Source organism: Phaseolus vulgaris, chromosome 10 (genome assembly GCF_051622355.1).
Source record: "Phaseolus vulgaris cultivar YP4 chromosome 10, ASM5162235v1, whole genome shotgun sequence".
NCBI classification, from domain to species: Eukaryota; Viridiplantae; Streptophyta; class Magnoliopsida; order Fabales; family Fabaceae; genus Phaseolus; species Phaseolus vulgaris.
The window spans coordinates 39,700,187-39,719,706 of NC_143507.1; the positions used below are offsets into that span (position 1 = coordinate 39,700,187).

General features: G+C 30.4%; 2 protein-coding genes across 3 annotated transcripts; both read left to right on the forward strand.

The window, feature by feature from the left end:
• The first annotated feature begins 5,895 nt into the window (after positions 1–5,895).
• Positions 5,896–12,028, forward strand: LOC137818517 (ribonuclease 2). Of its 2 annotated transcripts, XM_068621988.2 has the most exons (9): positions 5,896–6,272; positions 6,746–6,774; positions 7,432–7,505; positions 7,868–7,969; positions 8,079–8,082; positions 8,353–8,444; positions 9,320–9,481; positions 9,941–10,040; positions 11,628–12,028. In XM_068621988.2, exons 1-9 carry the CDS (start codon positions 6,076–6,078, stop codon positions 11,672–11,674), a joined length of 807 nt encoding a protein of 268 aa, XP_068478089.1. In that variant the 5' UTR covers positions 5,896–6,075; the 3' UTR covers positions 11,675–12,028. The 2 variants fall into 2 exon arrangements, with proteins under 2 accessions (XP_068478089.1, XP_090152933.1); XM_090296807.1 differs by having other exon boundaries at positions 7,868–8,082; positions 9,941–10,036.
• Positions 12,029–12,094: 66 nt separating this feature from the next.
• LOC137818031 (cytochrome b561 and DOMON domain-containing protein At3g07570) lies at positions 12,095–19,282 on the forward strand. Its single transcript, XM_068621254.2, has 6 exons — positions 12,095–12,571; positions 12,664–13,069; positions 15,414–15,583; positions 16,111–16,516; positions 17,796–18,079; positions 18,928–19,282. The coding sequence occupies exons 1-6, from the start codon at positions 12,404–12,406 to the stop codon at positions 19,156–19,158; spliced, it is 1,665 nt and encodes a 554-aa protein (XP_068477355.2). The 5' UTR covers positions 12,095–12,403; the 3' UTR covers positions 19,159–19,282.
• Positions 19,283–19,520: the final 238 nt, after the last annotated feature.

Here is a 19,520-nt window from a genome sequence, read left to right on the forward strand (position 1 = left end):
TAATTAATTATTGAAACTTAATTTATAAAGAATAATGATTCGAGTCATCATACTATTACATATTTCTAAAATAAAAAATAAATTTTTAACTTTTTTTTATTTTAATTTTTGTAGTCACATCTACTACAAAATTGTAACTCATTTATAGTGACTTTTTCTTTATCCAAACAAGCTTTATTTCCACTATCTTTCAATTATTTTCTTTTCCTTATTCTCTTGCTCCTTTTATTAATGATCATGGCATGTCATTACATGTTTTCGATGCTATAACAATTTTTTAACCAATGCACAATTATTTTATTTTAATATGTAGGAGACTTTTTTTAAAACCTCATTTCACATTTTCCATGGTCTAACAAGATGTGTGCAAAAAGACAGAGTCACTGATTTGAAAAACCTGTCCTAAACATAAAATTAATTTATAAATAAACTAATTTGTAAAAAGTAATCTTATTCGGTTTTTCAAAATCTGATTTTCAGCTTACACAAACTAATTTTGGTTTACGAAAAACTAAATATGTTTTTCTTTATAATTGCTCTATCTTAAAAATGCTGATGAAAAAGTTTCTTTAGTCATACCGACTAACCCACATTCTCCCATGAACGTGCCTTTCCCTATTAACCTTCCTACTATCCTATTATTTAAATTAAGCATCTCACACTTCAATTGGAACTACATTAACAAGTTCTTTAACTCTTTAATTCTAATAACCATAGCTATAAAATCCAATACCTCAACCAGCTTAATGACCTCGCTAATTCTAATTTAGTTTATTTTTTATTTATATATTTGTGTTTTCATTAAGAATTTCATTTTATATATTAACTACTTTACCATAAGTATGCTCAGAAGTTTAAACTATAAAATTATATTGCATTGAACTTTATTTATTATGATATATTAATCTTTTATAATGGTAAAAAGTTTAAATTTTAGTTAGATTTATCAAACTATATAAGATATTTTTTTATTTGTTAAATCATTAATCCAATACCTCAACGCGATTAACGGTAATTAACTTAACGCTAATAATCATGTTTCTATTTGTTCAAGCATGCAAAACTATAAAAGGAAGAAAAAACAACATGCCAGAATATTTACCACTTTAAAATGTAACTATATTTCTAATGCGTTTTCTTCATCTAAAAAATTGTGAAGCAGAAACTTAGATAACAACTGTAAAATAAAACGAAAAGTTATTGATGATAAAATATCTATTTTTCCTTTATTTTTTACAACAGTATGCTTAATGGTGGTGTTGATTGATTGATTCTAGTGTAGTGAGACATGGATCCAGGCCACCTTGCCATTTTCAGAACCCACCAGAGAATCTTGGTTACATAATTTTCTTCAGCGTATCAAATTTCATAAAAATTTGCTAATGATAATAACATAGTTCAAAGTCCTGGGACAGACTAAACTTCACTTTGTTCTTCTCATTTTTCTTCCTCACAATTCGTTAATATCCTCCCAGGAAAACAAAAAAGCATGCAAAAATAGAATTTTAATGCTGCCTCGGCGTTTGTTTAATTTTGGACATTTCCTCTAAGAACATTAGATCAAGCATAAATCCCATAGAACCTTGTAGAAATCATTTCCCTTCAACCTGCCAAAGAAAATAAAAGTTTTTCGATGCACACTCAGTTAAATGTGAGTGATCATGAAAGAATTAAAAGCAACTGCAATTGAAAAATCTCTCTACTAAAATTACCAGCAGCAGAAAACATATATAATGTTGCCTTCTTTCAAGTGTAATATTGAGGTTCACAAATAGAAAGTCAAGTGTTAACTATATTCTTGAAAAAAGGACTGGTGAAGTTCAAATTTCTTAGAATTTAGATTTGAACCGAATTCAATCCACTATTTGAGCCACAAAAGAAAGAAGTGAATGCGAAATCTAAATATATTACCTCATGTCAACTTTTAAAACAAGCTGAGATGTTATCTTAAAAATTGGATTTGAACCAAAACGCTAGCTCTGAGGATGAGGACTACGCCCATATTTTGAATGCACCATCAGTGAATATGATATCTCAAGCAAAAAAGAATATATAGAAAGCTCATGTTCCATATTCATTCTATGAATTCACCAGATGCACAACAAAATAATACCTAATTAAATTTAATTAACCACAACCTCACTAAGAGATGTAACCAGTCTTGTTACAAGCACAAGACAATCCGTTACTGCACTATCCAGATCATAATATTATAATTAATTAGATTAAATACACAAAGAAAAATCTTATTAAGATGAAAATTGCAACTGCCGAGAATATGAGTATTTGTCAACCACGAATTGCAATCCCTAAATTGTGAGAAATTTCACCACCGAAAATGAAAGAAATTATGGCAAAACAGGGCAAGGCGATTTGAGCGTGAAATTAAAGAGAGAGATGAATTACCTGATCGGAAGCGGAAGGAGGAGCAAGAACAGAAGAAGGTTTTGGCAAAGAGGATTCGATTTTGGAGATTCTGGTTTGGAGAACGCCAAACTCGTCTTCGAGGTGAGAGTAAAGCGCATTAGACTGAACCAACAAATCCTTCAAAACGCATTGGGAAAACACAGCGTATGATGATGCGAATCCAAAGGTGAACCATAGCAATCGACTTCGCGACATCCTTTCTTCTTCTTCTCAGTTCGGACCCAAATTTGAACCGCGTGTGATGGTGAAAGATGAATAGGTATTTTTTTTTAAATATAAAAAATAGTTTTATATAAATTAATTGTATGTATAAAACTGGAAAACAGATTATTTCAAACACACAACTTTTTTTAAAAAACGAAAAACTTTCTCTTTTCTTCTAAAAAATAACATTTGAAATCCAAGATTTCAGCTTTTCCAAATATGTTTCCGTATAAATTTTTAAAAGAGTAATTATTTTGATAGAAAGTATTTTTTTGGATAAATAATATAGAATTTTATACTTTAAAATTTTATGAGAATAATTAATTTTTTTAAAATTAGATAAAAATTCTAGATTGAAAATAAATAAAAAATTAATTGTGGTTCATAAGATTACTTTTTTCTTAAAGTCAAATAGGAGAATTTTTCAATTAACATCTATCAAAAAGTCACTAAAAAATATTGTAAAAATAACTTCCATTAATAACCTAAATAATTGTAGTTGATACCACTTCAAAACAATTCAAGCTAACGTCAATCATTGAGAAAAGATGTTGAAATATCAGTTATGAAAACCTTAGTGAATTTGAACTGCAAAATATATAACATGTTTCAAAATTGACAGTAGAAATATTTTTAAGAAAATATGTGGAGGAGGAAAGTAAAAAAAATAATTGTGATCAGGGATGCAAAACTTATAGTTCAACCAAAATACTATATATAGTAATTTTTAATTGCTTGGCTGCTAGAGATGTATACTATATTTGCATGCATTGTTAAGTTCTAATTCAGCAGCGATAAAAAAAATGAATATGCTATAAGCTATTAAAATAAAGTAAATTGATTTGCTTATTTTAAGAAAAGTTAGATATTTCTTAGATAAATTCATATATGATTTAATTATACACAATAATTACTCTCATTTTTTATTTTTTAATAATCTAAAATTTTATAAAAAAAAGTATTTTAAATGTAGTGTAAGACTTCATTTAAAGTATTAATTTCTGATTTAATCATAGTTGTGAGGTATCTTACATAGGTCCGTCCCACATAAATGTGAGTTGTTTATATTGATCAATCTGCATGTGGATTAACCCATATACTTGCCGGTTTGTAGATTCTTTTTAATTAATGAAAAAATTAAATATAAATTTTGAATAATTTTGTTGTTGTTTATTAAGTTTTTTTTCTTATTTATATTAATTAGGTAATTGTCTCATAATATTATTCTCACTAAAATAAGATTTGGATAAAAAATATATAATGATGTTTTGAATTTCCATCATATTAATAAATTAACTAATATAATATTTTATTAGATATATAATTTTTTTTAAAGAAATACATATAGAAACATGATTACTATTTTAATTTAAAAATTAATATATATAATAATAATACTATATTTATATTTTATTAAAAAAAATACCAAGGTTAGACTTTGCATTTAACATTGATGATTATTGGAACTTAAACAATTTATGTATTTTAAAAAGACAAAAAAACTATTAAATATTAAAAAATTATTATCGAATTTGATAAAGGTATTATGAATTAGGGATTGAGGTAGTTTCTTCATGCACCTCCTTCCATCCCATACTTAAAAAATACTCAATTATCCTTTGACATTTTTCATTGAATATTTTTTGTTTAATTATGAAATGTAAAATTAAAAGACTTCCCGGATTATAGAGTTAAAATTTGTGTTTCGGATTATACGATCCATACAAATTTGTTGAGTAGATAACTTTTTAGAATAAGAGGCTGAAAGAAAAAATTATGAGGGTACAAAAAGAAAATTCTAAATTTTTTAAAATACGCAGGTTATTCAGGATGAGCTTAAGCAAACTCACATGTTGAAATAAACAACCCACCTGCGTTTCTTCTCAGCGGACCACCGGCCAGTCCGTGTGGCCACTGTAATGAATCTTCACCGATGATTTTGTACCCAACAAACGATTTCCAGCATGAATTGTATTATAGCGTCGATGTATCATAAAATATTTTAACATCCTAATTTAATGTAGAAATCTATTTATCGCGTAAAAAAAATGGAAAATAACTAATTTCAATAATTTATTTATTACAGATTAAAAAAGTTCAAAATTTATATTAAAAATTAATTTTATGTGAAAGTACATTAATGAAATTATATTTAAGCTTGAAAAATATGAGTCACAATCGATCGATAAAATAAAATATGTAGTCATGGATAGTTGAGAGCATTTTTTTTTCTACTGAAAGAGTAGAATGTAAAATGTTTAATTGAGAAAAAAAGTATGGGTGTTGGTAATGTTTTAACGATGGTGTGTTCTTCGTGACGAATGTTTTTATATATATTTTTACTAATATCTTTTAATATATCATTTGTATCTTTATTTATAAAATAAGTTTCAATATGTTTAAAAAGAAATTATCAATAGTTAAAATAACCTTATATTATTATCATATAAAATACTTATAGTAAATCCAAAATGTATTTGATATGTTTAAATATTTTTATTTCTTATGAATTTATATACAATATAATTTACATGTTAAAAATATATTTATTTATTAAAAATTTGAGTTATATAAAACAAATACTTATTTTCCACATTACACAACATGTTAAAAGATAGTATTAGTAATGATCAATTGGAAAATTGGTAAAATAATAACATTTTATGTTTTAAACTCAATTGCTATATTGAATCTCAGGAACATGTTTCGAACAAATATTTTATTGATTTCAACTATTTTTTAGATAAAAAAATATTTACAATTTCAGAACTATGTTTAGAATAATATTTTAATTTTGTAATTTTTTATGAAAAAATAAACTGTTTTGTGATGAATTAATTTTTTTGTATCTAATGATTATTGTTTAAAGTTAGTTTTTTCAACTTCACGTCTTGCATAACGTTCTCCTCATGTAAAGACTTTTTTTTTGTTTTAAAATGAAATTAATTATTATAAAACCAGTTTTTAGTAAATTTGCCCAAAATATTAATTTGATTATTGAAACAATTTAGTTTGAAAGATTTTATGAAGAGGAGAAGTTAATATTAAATAATAATTTAAATTATTGATCATAAATGAAAATATAATTTAAAGATATTTATTATAAAAGTAAATAATAGTATAATTTATACATTTTTAAAATAATTATTTATTGTAAAGCTTAAATATATAAAATTGAGCATCCCATAAAATTAAAAGAAAAACAATCATTCTATGAAATTAAAATTATACTTTAAAACATTACTTTGATATTAGATGAATATGTTTTAGAATATACCCTGAATAGAGGCTCTGATTTGAGTTCCGTGTGAACGTCGAGAAGGGTGCAAATGATTTAAAATGCACGTGCCAATCTAACTCCCCCTTCTTCTACTACTATATATAGCCTATTTATCTCCATCTTGTATTTATTCGGACGCAACAATTGCCAACGGAAAACGAACGATGCCTCCTTTGACTTCGTGGCTGGTGCTCGCTATTCTCGCGCTTACAGCGCCGGCGACGCCTCCAGCAAGCGCCGCGCCGGTTGCGTCGTTCGATGGTCAGCGAGAGTTTGACTATTTCGCGTTGGCCTTGCAATGGCCCGGCACTTACTGCCAGCGCACGCGCAGTTGCTGTCCCTCCAACGGTTGCTGCAGAGGGTAATCTAGTAATTTACACCACTTCTTTCTTTTCATTTCTCAATTTCGTACGTTCCGTTGGTTCAATCCTTAGGTTTGTTCATCTTGCATTTTTACTCGTTCCTTTGACTTAAAAATGTGAAGTGATTTATCTGTTTGTATTGTGCCTTTTTGGTCGAATTTGGACTCTCTTTTTTGTTATTGATGATAATCAATGATTACTCTATGAAATGGATTTTTAATAGGAAAAAACTTAGTTATAGTTCTACAGCTACTTTTCGTGTTATTCTCTTATCAGAATTGGAATTTTGCTTCTGTAATTTGTGTGGATCTTTAAAGCAAACCTAGGCGAATTAGCAAAATAAAACTCTAATTCTGATGGCAGAATGCCAAAGGTAGCTAAGGAGCTTTATGTAAGTTTTGTATGTTTTTTATTATGCCACTTTTGTCAAGCACTTGACGAGAGGCTGACATGTTTACGTTTCTTATTGCAGCTCCGATTCTCCAACAACATTCACCATTCGTGAGTATTAGGTTTCAAATGCGGCTCTGTCGTGGTGGTGGAATACTTTTTGCTTGTTGTTGTGAATTTAGACCTCATGGAATACGTATTGCTTGTTGTTGTTCTGAGTTAATTTCTCCTTCTGAAGTTGTTTTATAAGTTTAGTTTGCATGGAATACCTGTTGCTTGTTTATCTTGAATTTCACTACTTGCATTGACTATATTCTGAGTTAATTTCTCCTTTTGAGGTTGTTGTTGTAATTTTTGAAAATAAGTATGCAAAGACATCACTATGTAACTATGTTGAAGACTATGTGGAATACTTATTGCTTGTTTTACTTTAACTTTTCTACTTGCATTGACTATGTTCTGAGTTAATATCTCCTTCTGAGGTGTGAATCCCTGGTACGGTCAAGAAAAATATTGTAAAATTCTTCTGATATTTTAACTCACTGAGAAATTAGCTTTAAGCATGACTTTTTAGTTTTTGTTTCGTTCCGTGAATTCTTTTGCCTGTCATTCCTTCCTCGTCAATGATTTTCTTTTAGATTACTTTGTTTGTTAAAAATAAATCTGTTTTGGGAGGTAAACAGCATATTGATCTTTTTGGTTATGTCTGTTGAGTACGGAGATTCTAGCGATAAATAGCTTAACAGGTTATATCTTCGTGCATGATAGATGGACTCTGGCCTGACTATAATGATGGAACATGGCCATCCTGTTGTTCTAGAGACAGTTTCAATCCGAAAGAGGTATATTCCCCAGCCTTATTTTGCAAATCATTTGATCACAAATAACATTCGCTGGTTTCATGCTTTGGCTGATAGAAATTTGGTAAAGAATGAAACTGAATTACCTTTCATAGATATACTGGAAAGTTTACAACTATTCCTTTTAGTTTTACTAGGTATTAGTTCAATGATAAAGTGTTAACTATTGATTGAACAAAGCCAAGACACTTTTTTTTTATATTTCGAAACGGCAATATTTTAATCCTTTTCAGTGTTAATTGTTTGTATTAGTTTTACCTTTATATGCTATTACAACTTGGTGTCTTCTATTAACTTGGTTGCATTAACTCTCTATTTCCACCATTGTTTCATCTTCTGTGTAGATATCGACTTTGACTAATGCTTTAGAGCAATATTGGCCATCATTGAGCTGTGGCAAGCCATCAGTATGCCATGGTGGGAAAGGATCATTTTGGGCTCATGAGGTGGTTGTTGGAATTAATTAGTTTCCTATTCAACCTTAAATTATTATGGACTCTAATTTTTCTTTTTTCAATTGCTTCTCGGCTTATCACACCCGGCTTGCATTGGCAGTGGGGTAATAATCTTTCGTAGCTTTTGCTTGCTTACTTCATTTAATGAGTTTATTCATTGTTTTTCTTGAGTAATAGTTGTGTTGTTTTCCTAAAATCTGCAACTTGTGGATGGAGTTAGTTGTACCAACCAAGTGTTAAATTGGTGCCGAACAAATTGTTCAAAGTTTCAAATACACATTTGTTTTTACTTTTTTTGCTGTTTTCTGAGGCAAAATGGTATGGTTTTCTTGTACTCATATTCCTATTTTCTAATACTGTAATTTCATTTGCAGAGAAACATGGCACGTGCTCTTATCCTGTATTCCGAAATGAATATGATTATTTTCTGGGAGTTCTGAATATCTATTTCAAATATAATATTACCGTAAGTTTGTAAAATCTATTTTTTTTTTTTGTGTATATGAAATTTCTGTGTTTTTCTGTAGGTAATGACTTCATATGAAATATGATCAATATACATTGATAGCTTAATTAGTATTATCATTTTTCCTCATAGATAAAACATCAAACTTGCTTTACTGAATACTAATAGTTAGACAATTAAAGGTTATTATTCAATGCAACTGTTATTTTTTACTTCTATCTTGCCCCGTCCCATCACCCATAAAAACTAATAAAATTAATGGATTGTTTAACCAATAGTATCCTCCCTCCGGTTGATAGAATTTGTCTGTTGATTGATAAATCCATTAATTAGTGGTCTCTTTGGCCATGATGCATTTGAGAATATGTGGGAGATAGTTAGGCCATGGCTATAAAGGAGAAGCTAGCGCAGGAGAGAGAGTAGTTTCAGAGTAGAAGTATTGTGAGGAGAGTTTAGGGTTTCTCAACCTCAAGTACTCTGGGAGTATTTTATTCTTTTCCATTCTGCCTCTTAGTTCTCACAAATTGGCTCTATTGAATATAGTAATCCTTTGCTCTGTTCTGCACCTATTACATTTTCTTTTTTCTTTTTCCTTATCTGCTGAACCACTCCAATTAGTCTACTGGTGTAGTATGGTCCAAATACATGCACGAAGCCTAAATTATACCAGAATTTTGTTGGCAACTTAGGCTGCCATCTTATCAATTGGCATTGAAGACTTAAAATCTTGGTCACAGGTTCTCAATTGTTGAAAAACTGCTGAATTGGTTTGGTGTTTACTCTGTTTTCAAAATATTACCAATTGATTATTAAGAACTAATGCTTACCTGTATTGACACATATTCTGACTATTGTTTTTTTCAACACTTCTCCAGAGTGTTCTAAATGATGCTGGATATGTTCCCTCTAATACAGAGAGGTATCCCCTTGGAGGCATTATCTCTGCCATTGAGAATGCTTTCCATGCATCTCCTTTAATAATTTGCTCTAAAGATGCTATTGAGGAACTTCGCCTATGCTTTTACAAGGACCTCCAGGTATGAAATCTGCTCTACTCTGAAATATATGTTTAGCACACAAGAAACTAAAATATGTGCAAATATTTGTCTTATTTATGATGGGATATTGCCATATTTAGATACCCATTGATGAGTTGATAGATAAATAATTCAGTCTGTGGTCGCTAGAATTTCAATTATCGATATCAGCATTGTACCCTCTGCTCAATTTTGAAGTAATACTGCATGATACATCTGCAATAGTTGTGAGATCATTGAGATGTTTTAGACCTGTATGACACAGACATTTAACTCAAAATTTATAAAATTATATTAATTTGGATTATTTTAGAAGTTTAATAAATACGCCACTGGTAAACAAACTTTCATGTACATTATGAGAGAATCCCCATTAATTCTATGATTTCATGTATTCTGTTAAAAAAACAGTAATTTGGCCATTATTAATTCTAGAATACATTGTCTGTTGTTTTGCAGCCACGAGATTGTGCTATTAGTTCTGACGATAAAATTGACATGGTTACTTCAAAAGGATCTTGTCCCAAATATGTTAGCTTGCCTGAGCCGGTTTCAGTAAGTAAGTTCACTGCCGTTTCATCTTTCATATATCCTTATCTTTAGTTCTGTTACAGTTGCTCTCTAGCCATCAAACTAATCTTCTATGACTTACGTTACGTATGAATATTAGTGACAGATGGATTAGGATGAAGGAGCTGGTCTGTAGTCTATTCTATTTAGCATGTAATGAAGCATTTGTTTGGAAAATGGTTAATATTTTATTAAACTTTGTGGGAAAATCTGAAATTGATTGACCTTAGGCATGAGTTTGGTTAGATTAATTTAATGTGGATTGAACTATCGAGTATTGACACTTGGTCAATGGTAGGTGGCCGTGACCACAGATTGATTTGTTTATTAGCTGTTTTTTCTCTTTTTGATTTAATTGTAGTAATGTACTCTTAAACATGCTGATTGTGACCTGATTTATACATACGAGTCCCTTACCATTTTGAAACATCTTAGCAAGTATTTCACTTTTCTACCAACATCTAGATACTTTCGTACACAGAAAGTCTCAGAAAGAAAGTAATTTTTTCAATTTTTGTGATGGAAGAGATTTTATTAAAGAGAAAACAAGGAGTACAACTTGGGGTGTTGTAAGAAATCCCAAAATAAGGCTCAATAAACCATTGTGGGCGTCCCCCAACAGCAGCAAGAAATGAAGAAAGTGGTTGTTGTTGGTTGAACTAACTAAGTATGAAATGAACAAAGCCCTTCCCAATCCTCTTGCAAATCCAAGATTGCTAATTCTACACCCTTGAAGTAGTCATGGGCTTAAAACAACTGGGAGCCTAGTAAGTGTTTTTCGGCAAAGAAATCACTTGAAAACAGTTTTGTCCCTCTCCAACTGCCTCAGGAAAGGATCCTTACCCTCTCACATACCGGGCTGAAGATAACTAATAGAAATGGAATTTTTTGTTGTTGGTATAATAGAAATTATGGTAGTTAGTCAGCAAACTGCTTAATTACGTGAATACTATCTCAATCCCAGTAGTTTCTTTGATTGAGAAATCCGGTGCCGATAAAGATGCCTCCGGTCAATGGGTATGAAATTTCCAAGGGTATCACCGATGTTTGGTATATGCTTGTAAGCATGTGAGACTTTTAAGAACATGTGATAAAGTATATAACCTAGAAATTAATGTTTTAAAATTGTGAGGTATACCTAAGCAGGGGCATATCACAGGCCCAAAAAAGAGGACTAAAAGTTGATGTAAAACAAAAGATTCCTAAATATCAATGCCTAGTATTCTTAGACGGTGTTCAACTTAGTTGGTAATTTGCTACAAAATTTACCTTAAATTTTAAAATTATAGTGAGTTTGGAAAGGGAATCTTTCCTTTAGAAGGAGCTGGTTTTGTCCCGGTCTCGTCGAGATATAAGGCAGTCTGTAATTGTTATCTGCTGCTATTTTATTGCTGTTTCTATTGTCAAGTATTTTTTACCTAGTTAATGAAATTTCGTTGATTTAAACATACCTTTTAATATGAATTTTTTTATCTGTTGAATTCGGCCCAGAGTTGTATGAAAACATTGATCATTACGTTGGATTAGGAGAATCCATTGCAATTTATTAATGCCTTAATTATCTATCGGTCTGTAGGGCGCGATGGACTTCTAAGTCAGGTCTCTGATGATGCAGCTTTATAAGGTTTTGGTACTGTACTTCTTCTATCTGTAAATTTATGTAGCTTGCGAAAGAACAAAGGCACATGAATAAAATTATTTAGATGTTGTACCATTTATCAATTTGGAGACAATTGAATAGAGTGAAGACTTGGCATTTGGATTGGAATCTAGACGTGCTAAAGTCTGGCCGAGAAAAGTGAAGTGATGGTTGAAAGTATTATTTGGGAATTGGGAGCTGTCCCAAGCCTGTTGCCATGTATTTGGAGTTTGGGTTTTATCATTTTATTTATTATTGGAAGAATGTACAACTATATGATGGAATATGTTGTTGTATCATATGGAACTATGAATATAATTTACTTTTCTTATACTTTACCCTACTCTGTTTCTTTACATACATTTGCATTACATAGAGTTCATGTACGAGTTCGTGTTGTCTTTAATCAGGTGAGCGAAACACTTGGCGGACTTCAACCGACAAAAATTTGCCCTATGTGTTGATACATTTTGCCATTTTAATTTTTCGTTTTTTAATCTTTCATGTACTTCAATTTTCGTTTTCAATTTATTATCATAATTGAGAATGGCCCTGCACCATTTTAGTTACAAAATGACAATCATTGCATCGTTTATTTTTCCCCCTTTTAGCTTCAGTAGGAATAGTAAGCCCAGCTTCAATAAGATTAGTAAGACTTACTCATTCTTACCACATCTTTCAAACTAACACCACTTGCATAATAATAGAGACAAATGAAGGCTCTAAGACTTCTCTTCATGATTATTTTTCTTGGTTCATTCTTCCTTGAAAGCCCAGAAGCAGACTCGTGTACCAGCAATCTAAGCTATGTTTCTATCCCCTTTGATACAACCAACCTTCACTGCCTTTCTGTTTGGGATGCCCAAAGTTTCATTCTCAGAGTAAGTGCATCATGTTTGAATTTCATCACATGTATATAACCTTATTCCAATAGCCCCACATGTATATACTAATCTATGTGTAAACTTTGCAGTATGCTCAGACTTATGCAAACATTTGGAGTTTTATTCTCTCAACCCCCGACACAAATTCTTACATAGCTATGGGATTCTCTGTCAGTGGCGGCATGGTTGGTTCAAGTGCCATGGTGGGGTGGGTGGCATCAAGAGGAGCCAGTGGAGGGATCAAGCAGTATTATCTTGGTGGGGTCACTTCAAATCAGGTGGTTCCTGATAAGGGCAACCTACAGGTGATAGCCAATTCAACCTTCATCACTTTACAGTCCTCTCGTCTGTTCATGGTGTTTCAGTTACAAACCGCTGAACCTTTGTCCTCGCTGATATTTGCCACTGGATCCACCGGTCTATTCCCTGCACCACCAAGCTTTGCACTAACCAAACACCTAGACAAGGTTTCCACAAGAATAGACTACTCAAAAGGTTAGTATAATTTTAACTTCCTTAAAACACTCTCGTAAATGATTGTTATTCTTCTCTTCAAATAAATTTATTTTCTAAACGACAGTCTATGGACTAATTAATCGTATATGAGCTATAAAAATAATTACTATTTTCCTTACAATTCTGTAATAACTAAGTTTAGGTAATTTCTTTTAACCAAAATCTGAAAAAGTATTGCTTGAACCGTAAACCTTAATTTTCTACGTCAAAAACTGAGTTTTAAGGCAATTTCAAATAAGATTTTTTTAGTTTTACTTTGCCTTGATTAACTTTTTTTTTTCTTTTTATTATCTTTTTAGTTTTGTTCAATCTGGTACCGCAATCAATATAAGTTTCAGTCCCTCAATTTAAAAAATGCAATAATGTAAGTTTTTTAAAAATTTAATAAGGTTCCTTAATTTTAAAAATGCAACAATGTGATGGTTTTATTTGTTGAAATTAATTTTATTAGTTTTACAGTTTGTCACTATATAATGAATATAAATTATATTACGTGTAAATTAAAATTATTAATGTTTGTTTATTAATGATTTTATTGTTAATTGTGTAAGAATATTAAATTGTTGCATATTAAAAATGGATAGACTTGATTAATTTTTTATTAATAATAAGACTAAATAAAAAAATTACAGAATAAAAAATAATTAATTCTTTTGATTTTGGAATAAACTTCTGATAACTAAAACAGAGACAATGCTAACTAGTAGTGAATAATATATGTTTTTATTTTCTTTGGTTTGAGCTCTGTATAGCGCAAGGTAATCATAAATATGATTAGTGGTTGAGAGTGGAGAGTGCGTTGAAATTATGTCTGTGGTTGAAATTTGACGGCATACTATTCAAATTCATTGATTCAGCTAGAGAATTCTTTGGTTGGCATCATAGAGTGGGTGGTGTGTTCTATCAAAAACTATATTAGTAAAAGCCAAAACAAGTTGAGAAGAGTAAATAGTGGAACTTCACATGTTGGTTGTGAGCAACGCAGTTCCATTTCTTAGAATGTTGACTCCTCTTTTCGAGACAGAGGGAGAGAGAGAGAGAGAAAACGGCCGACAACTGGTTTGGGTAGCAACAACAGCTAGTCTTAGATTCACACGTTTTTTTTCTGTTCTCTCCGACTTGGAAGTTATGGAATAACAACCGGATCGAGTTCATCTCAAGCAATCTGATTCTTCAACTTTAGGCCTTAGGTTAGGGTCCACCTTAACTGTATCTCAAATTTCCCCTCTAACAACCTATGCATATATTTACATTAAAAACTTTCAGTTCATAATTGTCTTTTAGAATTTATAAAGCCGTAGTTTCTCTGTCTCCAAATATATAATATCTTTTAGTTATTTCTATTGCACTAATTTTAGTGGAAAAAATAAAAATTAATAAAAAAAATTCTGTTTAAAAAAATTTCAAGATAAAAAAATAATTCTATTAAATAATATTGAAATTCCCAATTTAAGTTTTATCGTGATCTATTCTATGATTTCTTTTTCCAAATCATCCGTTCTTAAAAGAAAATGAAGCACATTCCACTTCCACAAACTCCATAACATGCATTCTAAGTTTGAAGTCTCGTGGTGTTAATAAAATTTTCAACGACACGATAGAAAAAAAAAGTGCTTTTACTTTTTATTCTTTCAAAATCAAAATATTTTTATGTTAATTAATCTCATCTTTAAACTTTTAAAAACATCGATTTAACCCTTATTAATGAATTTAACCACATTAAACCAGAAGTATAGAGGACTATAACGACTTTTTTTCCAACATGATAAATGTATTTCTTTGGTGAATGGAGGCTATAAAGACAAATATTCTTTTTTTTAAATACCGCATTGAGTTAACATAGATGGGATAATTTAAAATTTGAAAAAAAATGTTATTTTATTCCCTTTCCAGAAAAAAACAAAGTAAATATAACTTATAATATCGGTAGAGAGTGCTTTTTCATAATTTATTGATAATACTTTAATGTCTTTGAGAACCCAAAAGTTTTAATCTATATTATATTTATATAATGATTTTCCCCCACAATCAAAATCAATCTTTTATTATGAATAAAAGAAACTTAATGGTTTAAGTTTAGCTCTTCCTTTCACCAAATCTACTAAATCGAATATGGCCATAATTATTGATACGCTGCTACCTATACCATTGTTTAATTGTAACAATCTTTCCCTTTACTTTACTTAATCCTATAGCAGTACGTCTTTCTTTCTTGGTTTAACAATCTCATGAATAAGTTTGCAAACACACAAGCATAAACAATAGAGAGTAATGAAGATATCTTTAGCATTCCTCATGTTCACTATTTGTTTGCATGCTTCAGCCAACATCGGAAGTTCACAAGGAGATGGAAATTCTTCACAAGTAGATGGAAGTACTTCGCAGGCAGCAGACTCCTGTGTCTCCAAGCTAAACCTCAGTGTTCCTCTCCTCTTCGACACAACCAATCTCAATTGTCTTCCTGTTTGGAATGCTCGGGGATACATCCTTAGAGTAAGTCGTGCATTAATCCTATAAAATTAAGTTATTGTCATTCTAATTATGATTGTGTATCCCAGATAAAAAAACATTTTAAGAGATTAATTTTAAATTTAATTCAATTTTACAAAATCAATTTAGATTTATACCTATTTGTATATTATAAATAAAGATTTATACCTATTTGTATATTATAAATAATTTTATCTAATAACGTGTCAATATAAACTCTTATGTCGAGATATGTAAATTTGATACATGTCACTAAATATTTATAGATGATTCAATAATAGTTCGATAGTGGATGATAATCTCATTAAGATAGATCGTAATATTATCTTAAAAAGTAGATTAACTCAACCTTACAAAATTGAATTTTAAGATAAGTTTTGCACTCATTTATATATTATAAATTTATCTTAAATCCTAGTTGATATGAAATCTCCCAACAATTTCAACAACAATAAATTTAACAATCAACTGTGACCTTTCAGTAATTACATCAAACCAATTAACCGAATATGCATGCATTAACTGTGCAGTATTCTCAGACTTCTCCAAACATATGGAGCTTCATTCTCTCAGCACCGAACACAAATTCTTATATAGCAATGGGGTTCTCTCCCAATGGAGGCATGGTGGGTTCAAGTGCCATTGTGGGGTGGATCTCATCCAGTGGGGCTGGTGGAGGCATGAAACAGTATTATCTAACAGGACTTGCACCAAACCAAGTGGTGCCAGATAGAGGCAACTTAAAAGTTCTCACCAACTCAACCTTCATTACATCACAGTCCTCACGTTTGTACATGGCCTTCCAGTTAGAAACCAACCAACCTCTGTCCCGGTTGATTTATGCCTTTGGACCTAACGGTGTGTTCCCTTCAACACCAAGTTTTGCATTAACGCAGCACCAAGACAAAGTCTCCATTACGTTGAATTACGCAACAGGTTAGTTAAAAGAATCAGCCATGCATGAGTTTTTTACATTCAAGTACTAATGAATTAATTAATTCAGTGAATCTCTAAGGGAACATGACAAACTCATTTCTATCTTGATTAATCAACTTAAACCACAAATTCAATCGCAACATCCAATCTTCATCAAACAGTTATATGTATACTGAATGCGTGGATACTTGCAAAAATGATTGCGCTAGTTTCATTACTTTTGTGATTTGAGAAATTTTATTCCTGGCTACATGTATTTTCTACAAAGAAAGAAGAAAGGTAAGTATAGAAGAAAAGGAGATAGAAAAATATGCTAAAAATCAGTGCTATGATAGAGATATATGGAAAGAAAAATTGTGTTGTATATTGCATAAATTACTCAAATCTTTATTTTATTTGCATGACAAGGTTTGAAAAAATCGAAAATTAGTAGACGCATTATTCTAGGGATGACCTTTTAGTGGAGTTGATTTTGACAAATTGATTGGACCAATACATGGCCCATTCTTAGTGCCAAACTATTTGCAGTGGTTTTGTGGTTGTTGAGAGGATTTATCGTGTGAGAATAATCTAGTTGAAATGTAAATCTGACTCGACCTTCTACCAAACCAAACCCACATATGTTCTTTTATTTTTACCTTTTCTCTTTATTTTTTGTATGTAGTTCTATCCACTAAATTTGGCTCCATAATTCCTTTTGCATAACACTTGTTAATTACAGTAGATGTTCCATATTAAATATGGTACTTTAAGTCAACTATTCATTCTAAAACTGAGAAAATTATTTTATTCTAAAAAATTATATAAACGAGACCATATATAAAATAAAACTATTTACAAATATCCTATATCTACTATAACATCTTAAACACGTACCATAAAGATAACAAAAGTTATACTTTTAATATAATATGTAACAAAAATAATCCTTCTTGAAATTGACCAGGACAATATATTCCTCTACTTTGCCAACTCAATCTATACCCACACTTGTCAGTTATAGCAATCATGTTATTGTCGTGGAGTTGATTAATAATTGAATTGTCACATAGTTATCTCTATATTTAATTTAGTTTTCTTCTGAAAATATTTGATGTAATATATATGGAGTTTGGCTTAAAGCAGGGCATTTTGTTCTTCCTTGTGGATTTTAATGTAAATTGGGAAATTCTACTATTTTGCTTGCCCTCAATAAGTTCGTGAATATATTATACAGTAGTCATATTTGAATATTAGGGCTGACAGTGAAAAGGTTTGTTTATGATATTATTGGAAACAGGTTCAAATGCATTAGGAAACTCATATATGAACCTGAAAAGAAGCCATGGAGTGTTGAATATATTGGGATGGGGCATCCTAATCATAATGGGAGCAATAGTTGCTCGTTACTTCAGAGAATGGGATCCATTTTGGTTTTATTTTCACGCTTCAGTTCAATCCTTGGGTTTTGTTCTGGGAGTAATTGGTGTAATTAGTGGTTTTGTGTTGAATAATCAACTCCATGTCGACGTTAGTCTTCACAAGGCTCTTGGAATCCTCATTTTCGTTCTAGCTTGCCTCCAGGTACTAGTTTATTTATTTTTTACGTTTTTCGTAATTGTGCACTTTATCCAAAACTTGTTACAGTATCTTATAATGTATGTTTATAGTATTCAAAAATAGTGAATTTAGTACCATTATTTTTTAAGAGTACATCATTAATTAATTTAGTCCTTAACATAGCATCACTTTAATGTATATATGTCATTACTTTGCTTTTTTAATAGATGTTAGAAAGAAAATTATTAAAATTAGGGATTGATATTCTTTTTTCTTAATATCATGAAATTAATTAACTGATGGTCCTAATTTTCAGGACCAAATTGTTGTATGTGTAACTTGTTATCTCTAAATTACAATAAAAATTTGAAATACTTCTCAGATTTATTTTCCATACCTTTATCTATTTTTTATCTAATGTGTCATTTATTTAATCATCTTGGTATTTTCGTTAAGGACTAATTACATTTAATCATATCCTTATATTTTCTAATAACACAAGTTATTTTTCAAATTTAAATTATTTGTGTGTGCAATGAGACCAATAACAAATTGAAAAGGGTTGTTAATTATAGTAACTCATATATAACAAAATCTTAATGTATAATAATTGTCGTCATCATTATTTTCTGCATCATTCTATATGGTTGGAAATTAAAACGTATTCATCACGTGCCACAAAATTAGTTTCTTTGAGTATGTTTGAGTGTGAGAGAGTTATTTGTTATTCCCCTTAATTTACTGAATAATTTTCACATGCCTTTTGAGTATAAAATACGAGTATAATAGATAAAAATAAACCAACTTCTGTATGGTAATTTTGAGCGCACCTTATTAGCTTAGAATACTCACAAATTTATATGATTTTGTAGATAATGGCTTTGATTGGTCGACCAAAGAAGGAATCAAAAGTGAGAAAGTATTGGAATTTATACCACCATAACACGGGGAGAATTTTGATTATACTAGCCGTGGCTAACATTTTCTATGGAATCCAATTAGGGAAGGAGGGAAGTGGATGGAATATAGGTTATGGGATTGTGCTGGCCATATTACTCACAATGGCACTTACTTTTGAGACACAACTATGCAGTAAAGACTAAATTCTTTCCCTCATAGATTTTGATTTGTTTCACCACTGCTTTTTATTTGGAAGTTTAGTTCCATTAATTTGTAACTTATTTTTGTACTAAGAGGATTGCTCATGAATTAATTTTATGTTTAACATATGTCTCTTCCTCTAGCTTCAACAAATTGCTGTCAGTAGTCCATTACATTATATAAAAATGAAATTATACAAAGACTATTGTTAGTAAAGTAAACATTCAATAATTAAAAAAATAGATTTCCACCCCCAACATTTAACAATTATTTAATAACTCGTTTAGTAATAAATACTGTGAGAAGTTTGTAACTTTTTTTTTATAAATAAAAACACAATTCAGATCCACCACCTCTTCAATAT

Bases quoted from the DNA above. Each gene is read 5' to 3' on its own strand.
- LOC137818517 (XM_068621988.2), top strand. From the start codon at position 6,076: ATGCCTCCTTTGACTTCGTGGCTGGTGCTCGCTATTCTCGCGCTTACA. The intron at 6,273-6,745 runs GTAATCTAGTAA...TTCTTATTGCAG, and splicing joins TCCAACGGTTGCTGCAGAGG to CTCCGATTCTCCAACAACAT. The intron at 10,041-11,627 runs GTAAGTTCACTG...ATCGGTCTGTAG, and splicing joins GCCTGAGCCGGTTTCAGTAA to GGCGCGATGGACTTCTAAGT.
- LOC137818031 (XM_068621254.2), top strand. From the start codon at position 12,404: ATGAAGGCTCTAAGACTTCTCTTCATGATTATTTTTCTTGGTTCATTC. The intron at 15,584-16,110 runs GTAAGTCGTGCA...TTAACTGTGCAG, and splicing joins CTCGGGGATACATCCTTAGA to TATTCTCAGACTTCTCCAAA. The intron at 18,080-18,927 runs GTACTAGTTTAT...ATGATTTTGTAG, and splicing joins TCGTTCTAGCTTGCCTCCAG to ATAATGGCTTTGATTGGTCG.